This window comes from Numida meleagris, chromosome 5, assembly GCF_002078875.1.
Source record: "Numida meleagris isolate 19003 breed g44 Domestic line chromosome 5, NumMel1.0, whole genome shotgun sequence".
NCBI classification, from domain to species: domain Eukaryota; kingdom Metazoa; phylum Chordata; class Aves; order Galliformes; family Numididae; genus Numida; species Numida meleagris.
The window spans coordinates 55,352,486-55,367,224 of record NC_034413.1 but is presented as its reverse complement, the minus strand read 5'-3'; the positions used below and the strand labels follow the sequence as shown (position 1 = coordinate 55,367,224).

Here is a 14,739-nt window from a genome sequence, read left to right as displayed (position 1 = left end):
CTGCAGTGGTCTGCAATTATTACCAAAGGTTATGTCTGCAAAGTGAAAAGCAAGTCCAGAGGGGAAGTTTTGTGAGTGAGATACACATTTAATGCATTGCTAGCTTGTTGTTAGCCTGCAGCACACCACTTACCATTGGTTTTCTGTGCTACTGCAGGCAAGTTAAAAATGTCGCCATGGCAACAGTGCACCCTATGATAGAAAGGGTAAGATACTACAGACTACACAATTATTTTTCTTACCAGCATGTACATTACAGTCTACCTGTAGCTAAGACAGCAGAGCTTGCATATATATATATATACGTCATCATTCTGAAGTAAATACGTCTGAGAAGTTTAAAACAATGACCTCCTCCAAGTATAATACAGACAGGCCTGACAGAAAAAAGCCCACAAGAAAAAAGAAATAAAAAAATTGATAAATAGAAGTCAATCTAGTCAATCTGCATTTTGGGAATTATAAAATAATACAGCAATGTAAAAATAATCACCAATTGAAATTAATCAACAAATTGAAAACACTGACACAACATGTGTATTTTTCCCCCCAGCTTGCATGAAGGCTACATCCTTGCACAGGAATTTGCATGAGCGTACAGACAGGAAATATAAACTTTTCCATTTCTTGGTAATATAATACACTTGACTTTTTTGGTGTACTAAATATAAAATATCTTTAAAGAAAGCATAAATGTGAAATCCCTTTTGTCATGGCAAAATACCATACTGCAAACCTCTCATTTGTGGTAATACAATCAAATTTAAAGACCAAGTCCAGCAGGGGGAAACAAACCAAACCAACAACAAAACACCTCCAACCCATGACACTGCATTTGCTATCCTTTGATAATGAAAGGCTGCATTTCATCAGAAGCCCCCTCTACTGCAAAGAAGGATGTGCACATTGGAAGCGTGGCACCATCCGCTGAAACATGCTGGTATCAGAGTTTAGATAGATTCTGGCACTCTTACCTAGCTGAGGGGACATACAGCAAGGAGCACTGCTACAGCAGCCAATCAGTGTATAGAAAAGAAAATGACACAGGCAACATCCTTTGATTGAAACACTTTTCATAGGCATGGAAGAGAACTTAGAGAACATGGAGAGATTAGTTTAAGGGACAGAAAACCTATGAGTGGAAGCCTTACTCGATCTACAATTTTCAGAATTTGACCTTCCAAAAGCAGTTTTAAGAAAAGCATGTAATTTCTTCTTCAATCATTAAACAAAATAAAGCTGTTTGTAAAATACTTCAGAAAGAAGGCACTCACAAAAGGAAGAATTTCTTTTCTAAGCCATTTATCACTTGCTGTACCCATATGTAACACAGAGTGCCTTTCCTAAATTGTGCAGTAAATACAAAGCATTTCTGCCACCCCATCCTCTCCTAGAAAAAAGATAAAAGAGATGTCACAATGGTGAACAGTCTGAAGTTAGACACAGTCACAACTTGAACCACAGCTGAAGCAGCTGAATAAACCCCAGGTGGACTGTATGTAAATGCAATGTAGTTTACCCTTTCCTTTTCATAGTTACACTGTCGTGACAAAAGGTCTGAAAATGGGCTGTGTGCAAGTACTGAGAATTAGGCCCTGCTGAGTGTAACTGGCTTTTCTAAAGATCACACAGCAGTCAACATTTTATCAGCACTCAACAAACAAGTTAAGGTTTGGCTGAAACTGAAGGTCTCTCTCCCTTTAAGCATATTCTCAGATAATAGAACAAATGTCAAATCAGTACAAGATGGCATATTTACAAAATTGTACCCTGTTTTGCATAACCTAATGATGCAGCAGTTCTTAAGGACTGAACATTTCAAATCTGCTAGAAAAAGATTGCCAAATCTATGACTGTTTCAAACACTTGCCAAAAGCATATCAAATTCAGAGTGAACTGCAAAATACTCTCACAAGTTGAACAGTCTCCTTGGTATGCTTTACATGGCTACTACATCTGACCTGCAAAGTTCCAGCCTGCTTTAGTCTCCAGTCCTTTACATCAGGGACATTTCTGACATCAGATGAAATTTCTGCCATTCAGCCTAAGATCTGTACTCATGTTTTCACGCTTATGGTGGGAGCCCTACCCACGCTCATGGCTGTCTTTTACAAAGCAACAAATTTTAATACACCCCTTAAGTGGCACTGATCACACCTAAATACCCTACAGAGAGGACTGCCAACCATCCTTGAGCCTGGTAACTCAACATGTCAGATCTCATCCATCAATAAATGTGAAATCTAACATCGTAGTAATACATAGGTAGGGTGTACTTCTCAACACCACTTGATGCAGTTTCTTGAGATGATGCATTCACAGTCATTAATAATGTTCTACATTAGGAAGGAACTTAGCAGCACACACTATTCTCAACAGGTGCGCACACAGTCCCATTACTTTTAAATTAGGTCACACAGTATAGGGTTTATGCAACCTTTCACTTTCAAACGAGCTTTCTGTTGGATACAGTAGAATGGAGAATATATGATGCAGCATGCAAATCTGACAATAAGAAGTTAACATGCTTTAACAACTTTAGCTAGGAGAACTTTTCAGTACGTTTTGCTGAACAACACAGTGCAGGAGTTAGTCTTCAGCTGCAGTAAGGGGCCAGGAGCAGATTTATTGGGCCTGAGACACTGAAGAAAGGCAATGTAAGCCAGAGAAGTGTGCTGGGTGGAGGACAGTAAGGGTCTTCAGCAACAACATCCCATGACTCTGTCATTGTAGCTATATGAAAAGCAACAAACCCACCTCTGAAGCTACCCACCCACTAGGTTTATGTGGAAAAGCAAATTCCAAATAATGCATTATTCGGAGCTTTTAGCAATAAATGAAGACTTCAGTCACATTTTCCTCTCTAGAAGGAGCAATGAAGTGCAACAGTCTGATCTGTGCAATTGCCCCTCCTCCATCTAGCCACCATTCTCCCAATTAGTCCTCAGAGTAACACATTTGAAACCTTTAGCTCTTTGGTACTGGCAGTTTCAACGTGGCCATTGCCAGCAATGAATGCTATGCCAAGAAAATCCGACTCCTGGCTTGAAAGGATTAAACAGTCCTCTGCTACCATCTGTGCCGTGAAGCTGGTGAATGACTTTGTGCACCCAGAGCGTTAACGTTCGTTCCACACAACGACAGTAACTTCTATTTACACTGCTACCTCACAGACCTCCTACTGTTCCCACTGCTGCAAAGAACTGCATTTGGAAAAAAGCAGGCAGGCTGCTGCAGGCTACTGGTCAGCCCTGATGGGTCCAAGCAGTTTGCCTGTTAGAGGAGGCAGACACCATAGACAATCACCCTGCAATCACTACTGATTTCCTCAGCTAATATAGTTGACAAACTAGATCATTGTAGTAGTATATCAAAACAGACACTTCAGTCTGTATTTCAGCATATACAATCATATGTTTTACACACTTTCAAGTCAGTGCAAAAACCCTCACTGTTTCTTCCCTACCCATGATATTGAAACAGCGTAGGACTGATTGCGTCTCGAAGGGAAAAAGAATCAAACCAATTTACCAAGCTAAACAGAGAGAACATCCCATCTCTTTTCTTTTAACATATATGTTTGGTTCCAGCATCGCTACGGCTATACTGCTCCATGAAACACCCCAATAACAAAGTACCCCTCAGATCACTCACCGTTCTCCAATAGCCAGTGTATTTACACCTCAATCTGAAATTTAACAAAACCTTACAAAAGGTTCGGGCAGCTCTGCCTTACTCTTAGCTGCTTGGTTTCAAAAAGTGCTTTAAGCAACAAAAAGCAGCTGGCACACTGATGGGCAGTATTACTCCTCCATCAGAAACTTCTCTGTACAATAACGAGGACAAAATCCACAGGTATTTTGTTCCCATTATATTGCCTGGAAATTCCCTAATTTCTGGACAAGCATCGGTTACTTTAGATCAAAGTTCAGAAACCCTGTGTTCAGAGAGATGAGGCCAGAATTCCAGCACTGAGTTGGCTCTCAGTTGGTCTGCAGTGTGTTTGTATGCTCAGAGTACTGACAGACTTGCCTACCTGTAAATGTTTCCAAATACCTGGGTAATTTTGCTTTCCCTGAATAAAGTTTACAGCTTCTTAAGTTGGAAAGTTGACATGATATCCATGTTTTTTGATAAAATTTCAGAGAGAACTGGAGTAGATTTGTTCTTGTGGAAATGTTTTCGGGTTTCTTTTTTTTTTTTTTTTTTTTTTGAGATAAGGCATAGCTTACCCATGAGCATATTAAAACAAATTTGTTTCTTCATGATTAAAATAAAACAGTTTTACAGCTTATTTTGCAGTCTGCATAGTAGCCAAATGAAACTGAATGCAAAAGAAAGAAATCCCAACAAAAATGAATAAACCAAAACAAACAACAGTGAGCCCACGCTGTACAGCAAGGAGTAACTGCTTCATTCAAATCCCAAACATGAGACTTCAACCTCTAAAAGCAGAATGCAATAATTAACACTGGAATGAAGAAACAAACTTAATTCTTCACATGGGGAAGCAATAAAACTCTATGAAGAATGGCTTAGGAAAGAAATAACATCCTTAAAAATGAAGTTAAGTGATTTCTTACATTATAGTTTCTCAGATTATCACTTTCTGTAGGAAGGCCCATGTATCGCTCTGTGTATATTGAGTCTGCAATTAAAAAAAAACAACAAATAGAATGTACTATTTAATTTTCAATATTTCTGTCTACCAGACATTTCACACACTGATAGTCACAATACGAATGAATACTGGAAATTAAAGAGACGGAAGATAAAAAACAAGTTTTCCACAGAGAGCCATGTAGGTAAACATTATTATTCAGAGTATTTAATCTTGTGGTTGCCATGGACACCTGAATGTTGAATATTAATAAAGTACTTCATGTCAATATTACCTTATTGTTATTCTTTCAGTAAGCCTGAGAGAATTGCTGAAATAGTTGCTAAAATGGTTCAGTAAATGACTAGCATTTTAAAATATATATATTACAATTTTTATCTAAATGTTTACAGCTTAAAATCTATTATATGAAATGTTGCTGTTGATTAGGACTCAGATGGGCTCTATCTTAGTCAAAATTTAATATCTGATTTTCCACAGATTTTTCAGTATGATATCCTATTACTTTTGCAGATTTGTTGTTTTATTTTAAACATAACAAACGTTTGCTATGTCAACATATTTTAATGCCCATTTGATTTCTCGTCGGTGTTGTCAATTTTTTGGTGTTGAACGTGCATGCCTTCAGATAAGATAAATGTTAAAATATTGTCACATTGTACTAGCACATGCTGTACTGTTAACTATACATTATTATCTGGGAGGAAGTTCCCTATAAAACCATATTTGTAGCCTCATATGTCACACAACCTTATAAACTATAACCCAGAAGCTTGTACAGACTTGTCCATTTGTTCAGTTTTTCCTCACATCAAACTATGTATAAAATTAAATTTATAATAATCAAATTTTACATTCTTAAAAAGGAAGAAAAAAGCACAAAAACAGAGGGAAAGCAAATTGATTGTCATTTTGAGAGAGCAGTTTGCAATATAAGTTTGATCTTAGGTCTCACAGTTCTCTTTTATAAGAAAAGTAGCATTTTAAATACACAAAGTATATTCAATACTGGTCCCTCAGAACACGTGGCAGCCCTGGAATACATGCACAGACATGTTACAGTATTACTACAAATATAAAAATTCTGCATCATTAAAGGTCATAGAGATTATCTGAAATTGTGGATGTGACTTTTTAAAAGAGAAATAATGTTTAGGGAACTGGTTTTATTCTGAAATGCAATACCCACGAGTTCATAAAAACAGACCAAATGGCATTTATATGGCATCTAGTAGGTAATCAAAGTTCTGCGCTATGAGTCAACACTTTGCAGCGTGTGCACTGCAAGACATATGGGAATCCTTGTAACAAGGAAGCCATCACATACCATAATATTGCCAACGTGACACGGGGGCAACCGCTATTCCACACTTGAACACGCCGCTTCCAGAGCCAAGCACCATGGAGGTCACATATCCCCCATAAGACTGAGAAGAAAACATTGCTGTTATTTTAGTCGGAAAGAAAAGGATGGGGCCCATCTGCTAAGTGGTTCAGACATTTATAGGATCAGCATTTTTCATATTAATGAATTCCATTCTGAATTTGGGTCAGATCTCACTCAGCCTGCTCAGTGCGGGAAACAGACATCAAACAGTGCATGGCAGCTGTGGCTCTGATGAATGAGAGCTTGCTGTGGAAAAGGGGTGCAAACGCCGTTGATCTGTGACTCAGCTTAGAATGACAGTGTTTGGTAGCACTGTAGGCAGCAGCGAAAGACAGGAAACAAGACACTGCTGAACCACTATGTCCCTCTCCGTGCTGGGGAAGTAGGTGGAAGCAGATCTGAGGCCCGTGACATGCCTGATGAGTAGTTGCACCAGGGCACCCGAAAATTTACAGCTCCCTCGGAGCAGGCCTATGGCAGCTCACTTACTTCCTCTCCTACAAAGCGTCAAGAGCAAGACTGTGCCTGGGAGTGAAGGATCTTCTGCTGAGTCTGTGGGAGGAACTGTGCAGCAATACACTTCTTGCTAGGCACAGAACATTCACTCACAGTCTAGCCCAATACACAGATGAGTAAATATCCAACACACTTGAGCATTCAGGCAGCAAGATACCTAAACAATGTCACCAACCTCCCAAATGACTACCCTCACTAGTTTGAAGAGGTTATCTAGGAAAGTGTGCCCACCCACATTCAAAAAGAAGAGTGATTTTTGGATCTCATTTTTGCCTTGAGAACAGATTACAGGCAGATGGAACTGTGGCTTAGTTCAAAGCTCTTAAATGTTTGCTCCAGCTTCAATACTTAAGTCTTGTCAATGCAAGAGTAATGCAAAGTAATGCATGTACTTACTAATTAAACCCATGTACGAATACTTTGCCTAACCTGGCAAAATGAATGCACTTAGTGAGAGGCTGACAATCCAAAAACTCAAGAGAAAGAAATTCTTTTAGCCCATGGGTTTGGTATCCAGGATACATAACCCCCAGCCTAGCCCCAGGAGGACTGATTTTCAAATATTCATCCCAAGGCTCATAAAGAGCAAGATGGGAAAGCATTAAGTCCTCTGTTTCTGAAGAAAGAATTTTCCTCCCTCTAAAGTTCATTATAGAACACTCAACTTCATACAACATAGAGGAATCAGTGCCATCATTCGGTGTCATCATATTCTTGCTTTCAAACAATAATTCACTGGTGTTTGTCATCAGCAACGAAGACATTTCAACTTGCAATTTAGTTCAAGATCCTGCACGCATTCCTGTGTCTAATTCAACGTAAAGCATGCAAAAAGCACCCATTTGAACACCAGATAAACAATGAAACTGCAGCCTAGGATGGAGAAATGTTTAAACACAGCTTGAATCAAATAGCTACCACTAACGCTACGTACATATATAATTTGCCTTGAAGCCGAGAGGCTATACACATGCTTTTAAACACTCCCCTCCTCTGTAACAGATTTTTAAAAGATATCCAAATCAGGGGAATCCAGCCTGAAATGAAATAATCACAACCAAACAGTACATTTAGGTATTTTCAGACTGCTAGTGAAAATGCTATAACCATACCATGCAGCTAATGCAGCCTTGCATTATTATTTTTTTTTTTAATCTGGAGTCATCCAACTAATATCAAGAGACATTACTGAATATATTTGAACTCTTTTTAAAATATTATTTCATATGGTACACAGTAACTTGACTGTATCTCTTTAAATAGTTTTTAATCCCTCCAGTAGTCTGAACTTCTGTTACAAAAGCACCTGAATGCAAATGAGGAACGTCTCATGCATACTGGCTATCGCATGACACTCTTCATCAGTTCAACATATTGGACTGCGCCACTACCCCAGAGGTGCTTCACACTTGGTACTCAGGTACATCACACCCACAGGAGGCAGTACAACAACTAGTTGTTACAATTAAGTAAGCCAGCCAAGCAAATTTGTGTACTTACCCAACCCCAAATAGCTATTCTGTCCTTATCAACAAAGCTCATTTCAGAAAACGTTCTGAAAGCAAACAGAATAATTGAACAGTTAATGGACTGCTGGTATCTGCCATGGTACAGATATGCCTAGTTTTCATCATGTTGGCCTCTCTCTGTGAGTAAGCATGTCCTACTGCACAACAGTGACTGCTTATGACAGCAGACCCTGAAAGGGCTGCAAAAACTCTTAAATTACACCCACTAATATCTGTATCATTTGCTGGAACTAGGTCAGATCCCCAAGTTGTTCCTATCCCACCTCTCTGCCACTTTTTCAATTCTATATGGTTCTGAGAGAGTTATTGACTTCATTGAGATTCTTCAGTATAAACTAAGTGACAAAGATGAACTGTAACATAAACAGTATGTCAGTGCATACAAGTTAGTCTCAGCTGCAATAGAAAGTTGCAAAAAAGCTTGGAGAAAAGCTTTTAAGTACAAGTTCGTTGGTAGTGCGCTTTCCTTAATTAAAGTGACAGCTATCATCTCCATAAAACCAGAAATAAGGTAAATTTACTGTAGCATTAACTCTTCTCTCTTTTTAAGCCTAAGATGATGGTTGGCCTATAAGCGACACTTAAAAATGAACGCAGAATTTAGTTGTTTTTGCCAGTAATTTTGAGACAATCGATAAAAACCTTTTCCTGTTTCCCTGCACAGTAAGCACAGAAAAGAAGGCACAGTTGTTGACCATTTCACTGTAGCTTACCTGGCTGCTGAAATCTGATCTTCCACTTCATAGGTTCCCAGTCTTCGGTTTATTGCATGCATGATTTCATCCCCCTGGTATCCACTTCCCCTGCCATCAAAGCTGGCCACAATGATCTGCTCTGTGCTGGCAAGGTACGTAGCCCAGTTAATCCGGAAGGCATGATCTACTTTCTGACTACAGGGTCCTGCATACCTGGGTGAAAAGTCCCATAGCATTCAAGTGTTTACTCTCCACAGTTTCTCATATACCATTTGAAACACAATTTGCACAAAAAGGGCAAACTTTTAAACTGGATGGAATGAACAGGAAAAGAACTACTCACTGACTCCAAACCGCTACTTACCTGGATGTTAAAAGCAATACGCTTTTTGAAATTTGAATTTTGTTTTATTGCTTTTTACTGTAGTAAGAAGCTTTCATCATTTAAGTGGCTTATCAGAAATCTGAATCAAATTCTTCCTTGTTTGTGTTGACATATCTAGTCATCTGAGTCTCAAAGATGATTCAACTATTTCTGTTCCATTTACTTACAATTTTTTCTGGTTGAAGTCTGAAATCAACAAATAGCCTTCATCTAAGACATGAAAAAGATCTCTTTTCTGCAGTTTTGGTGTTTCAGCAGTGAATTAAGTGTTGCAGTGTAGCAAGCTAATTTTTTAAGCATGTTGTGAAAAAGGAATAAAAAAACCTGAAACAGTAACTTTTTAAGTATTTGGAATTGCTTGAGTACTACAAAATCAGATTAAGTACCTGCAAGGTGCAATTATGTTTGCATTCGCCTAACTGCTGTCCAACAGAAAGCCCACCAAAGTAAGAAGTGGACTAGTGGCTCTTATGGCTATATGACCTACTTTTCTCAGTTTCAAAAACAAAGAAAGGCTATTAGAAATAACTGATATCTAACTTTGTTTCTATACACTGTGAATTCTGCCACTGCTGAAGAGATTTCTAATGCAAAGATCACTATGAAGCAGAGGTGATCCTGACAGTGGCTCAGGCATCAGTAAAAATAGAATCAAAACAAAAAGAAATTTGTACAAGCAAAGAGTGCTGATGGCTCATTAAAATGTTCAGTAGGCAAAAACTGTTACAGTGGTCTCATATTATATCATAGAATGGCCTGGGTTGAAAAGGACCTCAAAGATCATCTAGTCTCAACTCTCTTTTAGGAGTAATCTCCTGGTAAACAAAGGAAAAATTAATATTTCAGTAATTTCCAGTTAGAGGAAGTAAAACATACCCCCACAAACAGAAGTGCTTGAGGAAGAATGGATTAAATGGCACACATTCATTAGCTGTTCAACATGTGTTTTTTATACCTTAATTTTGTTTCTCAGAATAGGAAGAACTCCTCACCAACAAGTGTGTATTTCTCTAATAAAGATAAAGTCAAGTGGAAAAAGGTGGGTTTTTTTTTTTCTGCTTGTTTTCAATAAGAAGAGAACAAAGCCCATTTAGAATAACTACCCATACAGAATAGCTCTCAGGTAATGGTCATCCCAATTGTAAAGAACCTTTATGTCAATTTCAGCAGTTTCTAAGCAGAATCTGGTTCATTGTTCATCTGAAGACCATGCAAATAATTCTCATATCTTAAATTCAAGATACTAGGTCTGGTCAGCCTTTTCTAAGAAGATTAAGGTCTTAAAAAAAAAAAAAAAAAACAACAACAGTTTTTTTTTTTTTAATTTGGAAAAAAACTTCATTAAAAAGTATTTCTTGCAACCTTTTTGTTGAAAAAAAGATAGGTAAGCTGAGCTAAACTAAACTTTGTATTGTTTACCAGCCTTCCTAGACCAGAGATGGCTTACCTCAGTTTCTTCTCCCGTCCCTTAAAAATTGATAAATGGCAAGACCGGCATTTGAGCAAAATGCAAAGGCAGATACAACAAAAATATTTTGCAAAATGAGGCAGTGCTCCAGACAGTCAAATATCACAGATACATGGCTTGTTTAAGGTTTCATTTTGAAATGTAGTTACATTGAAAATATTCCTAAGGAACTAAGAGCAGAGAATGTATTAAGTTAACACTACCACCCTGGCTTTTAAATAAGATACAGAATATATCTGCTTCACTGCCATTCACAAACTATGCTCTTGTTAAGCACTACGTCATCTTATGATGCAGAAATTTATCACAAATTGGGATACATCCCATTATTTTCATTCATTCTTCAAGAATTAGAAAACACGTCAGTTCCATGCTTCCTAATCTTATTAAGAGGATTTGAAATACACAAAGGTGATTGTTAACACAATGTTTCCACATAACTTGAAGACTTACACGTCAAGGAGCAGAGGGTACTTCTTTGATGAATCCAAATTGGGAGGTAATATCATTTGATACCACAGGTCTAAAAGGGAAAAGAGTGACTTCAGTCAGTGCTCCAGTGAAATAATTTGACATACATTGCAATTCATATGAAGGCACATTCAAATGACTCCCTTAAAAAGTAGCTTCCTCTGAACTGTACTAACATACACAGGTAAGGGTGTCCAGATAATCAAGCAAATCTATAGAGCAAAGTTAGAAGAAAGTTTGAAACTAGAATGTCTAAAATAATACAATCTGAGGAATCAACATGCTTTCTTTTAACATTATCGTACATTATAAGCTTACCTGTAAAACTAGGTAAGTATCTGCAGGGGGAATTCTAAAACAAACTCAAAAATATTTCTATACTCATGTTTTTCTCCCAACTCTTAAAAAAGAAAATCTAAATACTATCAACCTACCAGGTAGGCTTTACAGAGCAGTTTGTTAAGCATCACAGAAACATAACCAAGTATCTATCATTTCCTCAGGCAACATGTTCTGGTTCCATCCACGTTACTCTTTCTATGGAATTTGCCAGAGTTAGGTGCATTTTAAATGCACACAATGTAAGTTTTGCAAACCAACTGGCTTTACAGTTCACTTGTTAATTTCAAAAGAATGGATACTGTAAAGGAAGCATGAAGCAATTACCACGGACTGCACTGCAGTCGGTGGTTAGAGCGTATTACAGTATTGCAGCAATCTGCCCAGATAGGAAAATGCAATACATTAAAACACTGAAAAATTCTAAGTCTTAATCGAACATTTAAAACTAAGTTTTTACCTTATTTTGCATCATCTTTGTACTAGTCTTAGTATGTACATACTATGTACCACAGTCATAGGAGTCAATTTCTTTGATAAGTACCTACACTGATTTGGGAGCAGACTTGGAACTTGAATTAGGACTACAGAAATGAATTTATTTCTCCTATTTGTGACATTAAAAGTAGAATCCCCTTACCCAGAAGTTTTTACCCTGATGAGATGAAGTAGTAAGAACAAAGAAGAATAAAAAGATGAATACACAACTGATAGCATGAAGAACATCTTTAAACCTCCATCTTTCCTGGAAGATTTCATCTTTAGCCCTAGTAAAAATATGACTAAAATAAAAGACAGAAAACACAAAGATAAAGACGGTTATTATATAAACAAGGTAACAGTGGAAGGAGGGAGGCATCTAAAAGAATAGTTTACAATGACTGAGAGAAATCAATACACCTCGTAAAATATAATTTAATTAAGAATATTCATTTTATCAAGAGGAAGTCTGTCATGAATAGAAAAGCTAGTAGTAAAGGCTAGAGCAAGAACAGTTTAGATAGAATGGCAGTGTTAGGCCTGGTACCTATCTGATGTTCCTAAGCCTAGGAACATACCAAGGAACTGTCTGTATCTGGATGTGCAAATTCAAATAAGCACTATTAGCAAAGCATTACTAGTACATTTTCTAACATTTTGTTATTCAGTTTATGTAATCTTGAGCATGAACATGCTTTTAACGATGTGACTATTCAACTGAAATATCCCCTGCAGAATGTCAAAGGTAATCTTTAAGTGTATTTTGATTTGCAAGCTTTCCCACTTAGGTTAGCAGATTTTTCAATAATAATTGTATGTCACCTCCCACCTGCTCTCTCCAACCAAACAGATTTGTGCCTGCAAATTAAGACCTGTTTGAATTTAGCATAACGTGCTTATGAATGTTGTGCCTGCTCCACCTCTCTTATTTACTTTCCCCCCGAAGTTGGTGGTAGAGAGTTCTATTTTTCAGGTAAATATCAATTAAAAATGGAGCTAAGCCACACCATTATGAGAACTTCAAGACATCACACTATGGAAAAAGAGTATTTTAGATCAGAATGCTTGCGTATTTCAGCAAAAAAAAAAAAAAAAAGAAAAAAAAAAGAAAAAATACATAATATATATTATCTTGCTTCTAAACACCAAATAACTGCAGTCATATCCTCTACACTCATCTTTTCTTCATTCTCTTTTAACAGAAGACCTTGAAGGACTTGGTGAAATGGGGAAGAAAAGTAAAGTGTTTTTGAACTTACTGTATCCACCTACAGTAATGGAACCAAGTTTTTTTGAAGGCATTTGAATATCTTTCAATGAGTTGTCCAGTTCAGTATTATTTTCCAAGTACCTGAGGACTAAATAAGAGTTAATAAGAGTCAAAGCTCAAACACTATTTTCAAATCCATTATTCTCTGAGTATGAACCACCTTGAAAAGTCTGTTTGAGAAGATGGGCACCTACTCGGCAGTCTCAGTTTACTGCAGTTTTTGTTTTTCCACTCATAGTCAATGCTTCTGGCATAGTTATTCCTCAGTAATTTAGAAACCAAAATGTCGGTTTCCACATTTTCCATCTAACTGCATTTTCACAAAACCCAAGCAACTGTCCAGTAAAGACGACACAGATTACTCACTATTTTCTACAGTGCAAGGTAATATTAAATAAAGTATTAACAGCTGCAAGCTGAACTACTTACTTTATCCTTGTGGTTAACTATAGTAGAGAAATGAAGGGTAAATTTAATTTCAGATAAAACCGACTTTTTAATTAGTATACTAAGCAATGAGAATAAAAATAAATTTACCACACATGTTCTTGGCTTAACAGAAATTATATTTTAAGACAATTTCATACCTTGATCATCACTGCTTCTGTGCAGAGTAGACAAGGGCAGGCCAGGACCTGTTGGCAAAGCACAAAACATCGTGTTTGCATACTGTCTCAGAAAACAACTCTGAAAAAGTCAATGGAATTGGGTGAATCACAAAGGCTCAGAATTCATTTTCATCCAGTCTGCATATACTGTGTTTTCAGTTAACGGGGCCCAAACTGAAGCTGCAGCATCACATAAATATTCAAATTGTCTTGCAGGCAAACTATGGAGATTGTGAGGTACTGAGGTACATGCTTTTCAAGTCAAGTGAAAATTCTAGATCGATTTTATTTTTCCTTACCCTATGATTCATTTATCCCTTATATCTAGTGCTTACAGGTCAGAGACAGACTGCAGTCCCAGTGCTTAACATATGACTGCGTACACTGGATTCCTTAAACAGTACTACCTATCTTAATTTTATTCTTACATAGGGCACTTCTCTTTACCTAGCTGATTGTCTGGCATTCCCATAGCCTACAAAGCCCTTCTACTGACAGAGCTCCCCATGCACAGTACATTCCCTTTGTCAGGGCTACTGTGCGCAGCACTCTGCAGGAACAGCCTGGAAAGAAGAAGCCAGTCCTCCTACAGAGCCTTACCAATGATTTCCTATCTTCAAACACCTTGTCAGCAGAGAAATTTCTCTCTACTTTCTGGACCCAAAGCAAGGTACTACCTCCTCTTTGTCACAATTGTGATGGAGGAATTTTAATCTGAAAGATACGGTGTTACTGTTCATTCAACTTGCTCTAAAGGAACTGCAATTCGCTACAACTTCTAGCACATTACAAATTATATCTAATTATACGGGCAGCTCCTGAGGATAATCAGGTTTGCATAGAGGACAGAAATGTTTTGCTACCCCTTTTAGGTCCGTTAGTGAATAGGACTATCATTTTTTAACCTTGTAATTTTATCGAGTTGCTTTTAAGCCTAGAAGGGAGTATGTTTTTGTGCTGCCAATGCATA

General features: G+C 37.5%; 1 protein-coding gene across 3 annotated transcripts in view; it reads right to left on the bottom strand.

Annotated features, from left to right (window-relative positions):
- DPP4 (dipeptidyl peptidase 4) overlaps positions 1 to 14,739 on the bottom strand; it is a 39,710-nt gene that overhangs the window by 2,352 nt on the left and 22,619 nt on the right. For all 3 annotated transcript variants that reach the window (XM_021399401.1, XM_021399403.1, XM_021399402.1), the window contains 7 exons: positions 13,749 to 13,796; positions 13,151 to 13,249; positions 11,055 to 11,124; positions 8,767 to 8,961; positions 8,025 to 8,079; positions 5,949 to 6,048; positions 4,584 to 4,648 (listed from right to left, as the gene is read on the bottom strand). In XM_021399401.1, the coding sequence (XP_021255076.1) occupies positions 4,584 to 4,648; positions 5,949 to 6,048; positions 8,025 to 8,079; positions 8,767 to 8,961; positions 11,055 to 11,124; positions 13,151 to 13,249; positions 13,749 to 13,796 (632 nt within the window). The remainder of the gene's footprint in view (positions 1 to 4,583; positions 4,649 to 5,948; positions 6,049 to 8,024; positions 8,080 to 8,766; positions 8,962 to 11,054; positions 11,125 to 13,150; positions 13,250 to 13,748; positions 13,797 to 14,739) is intronic.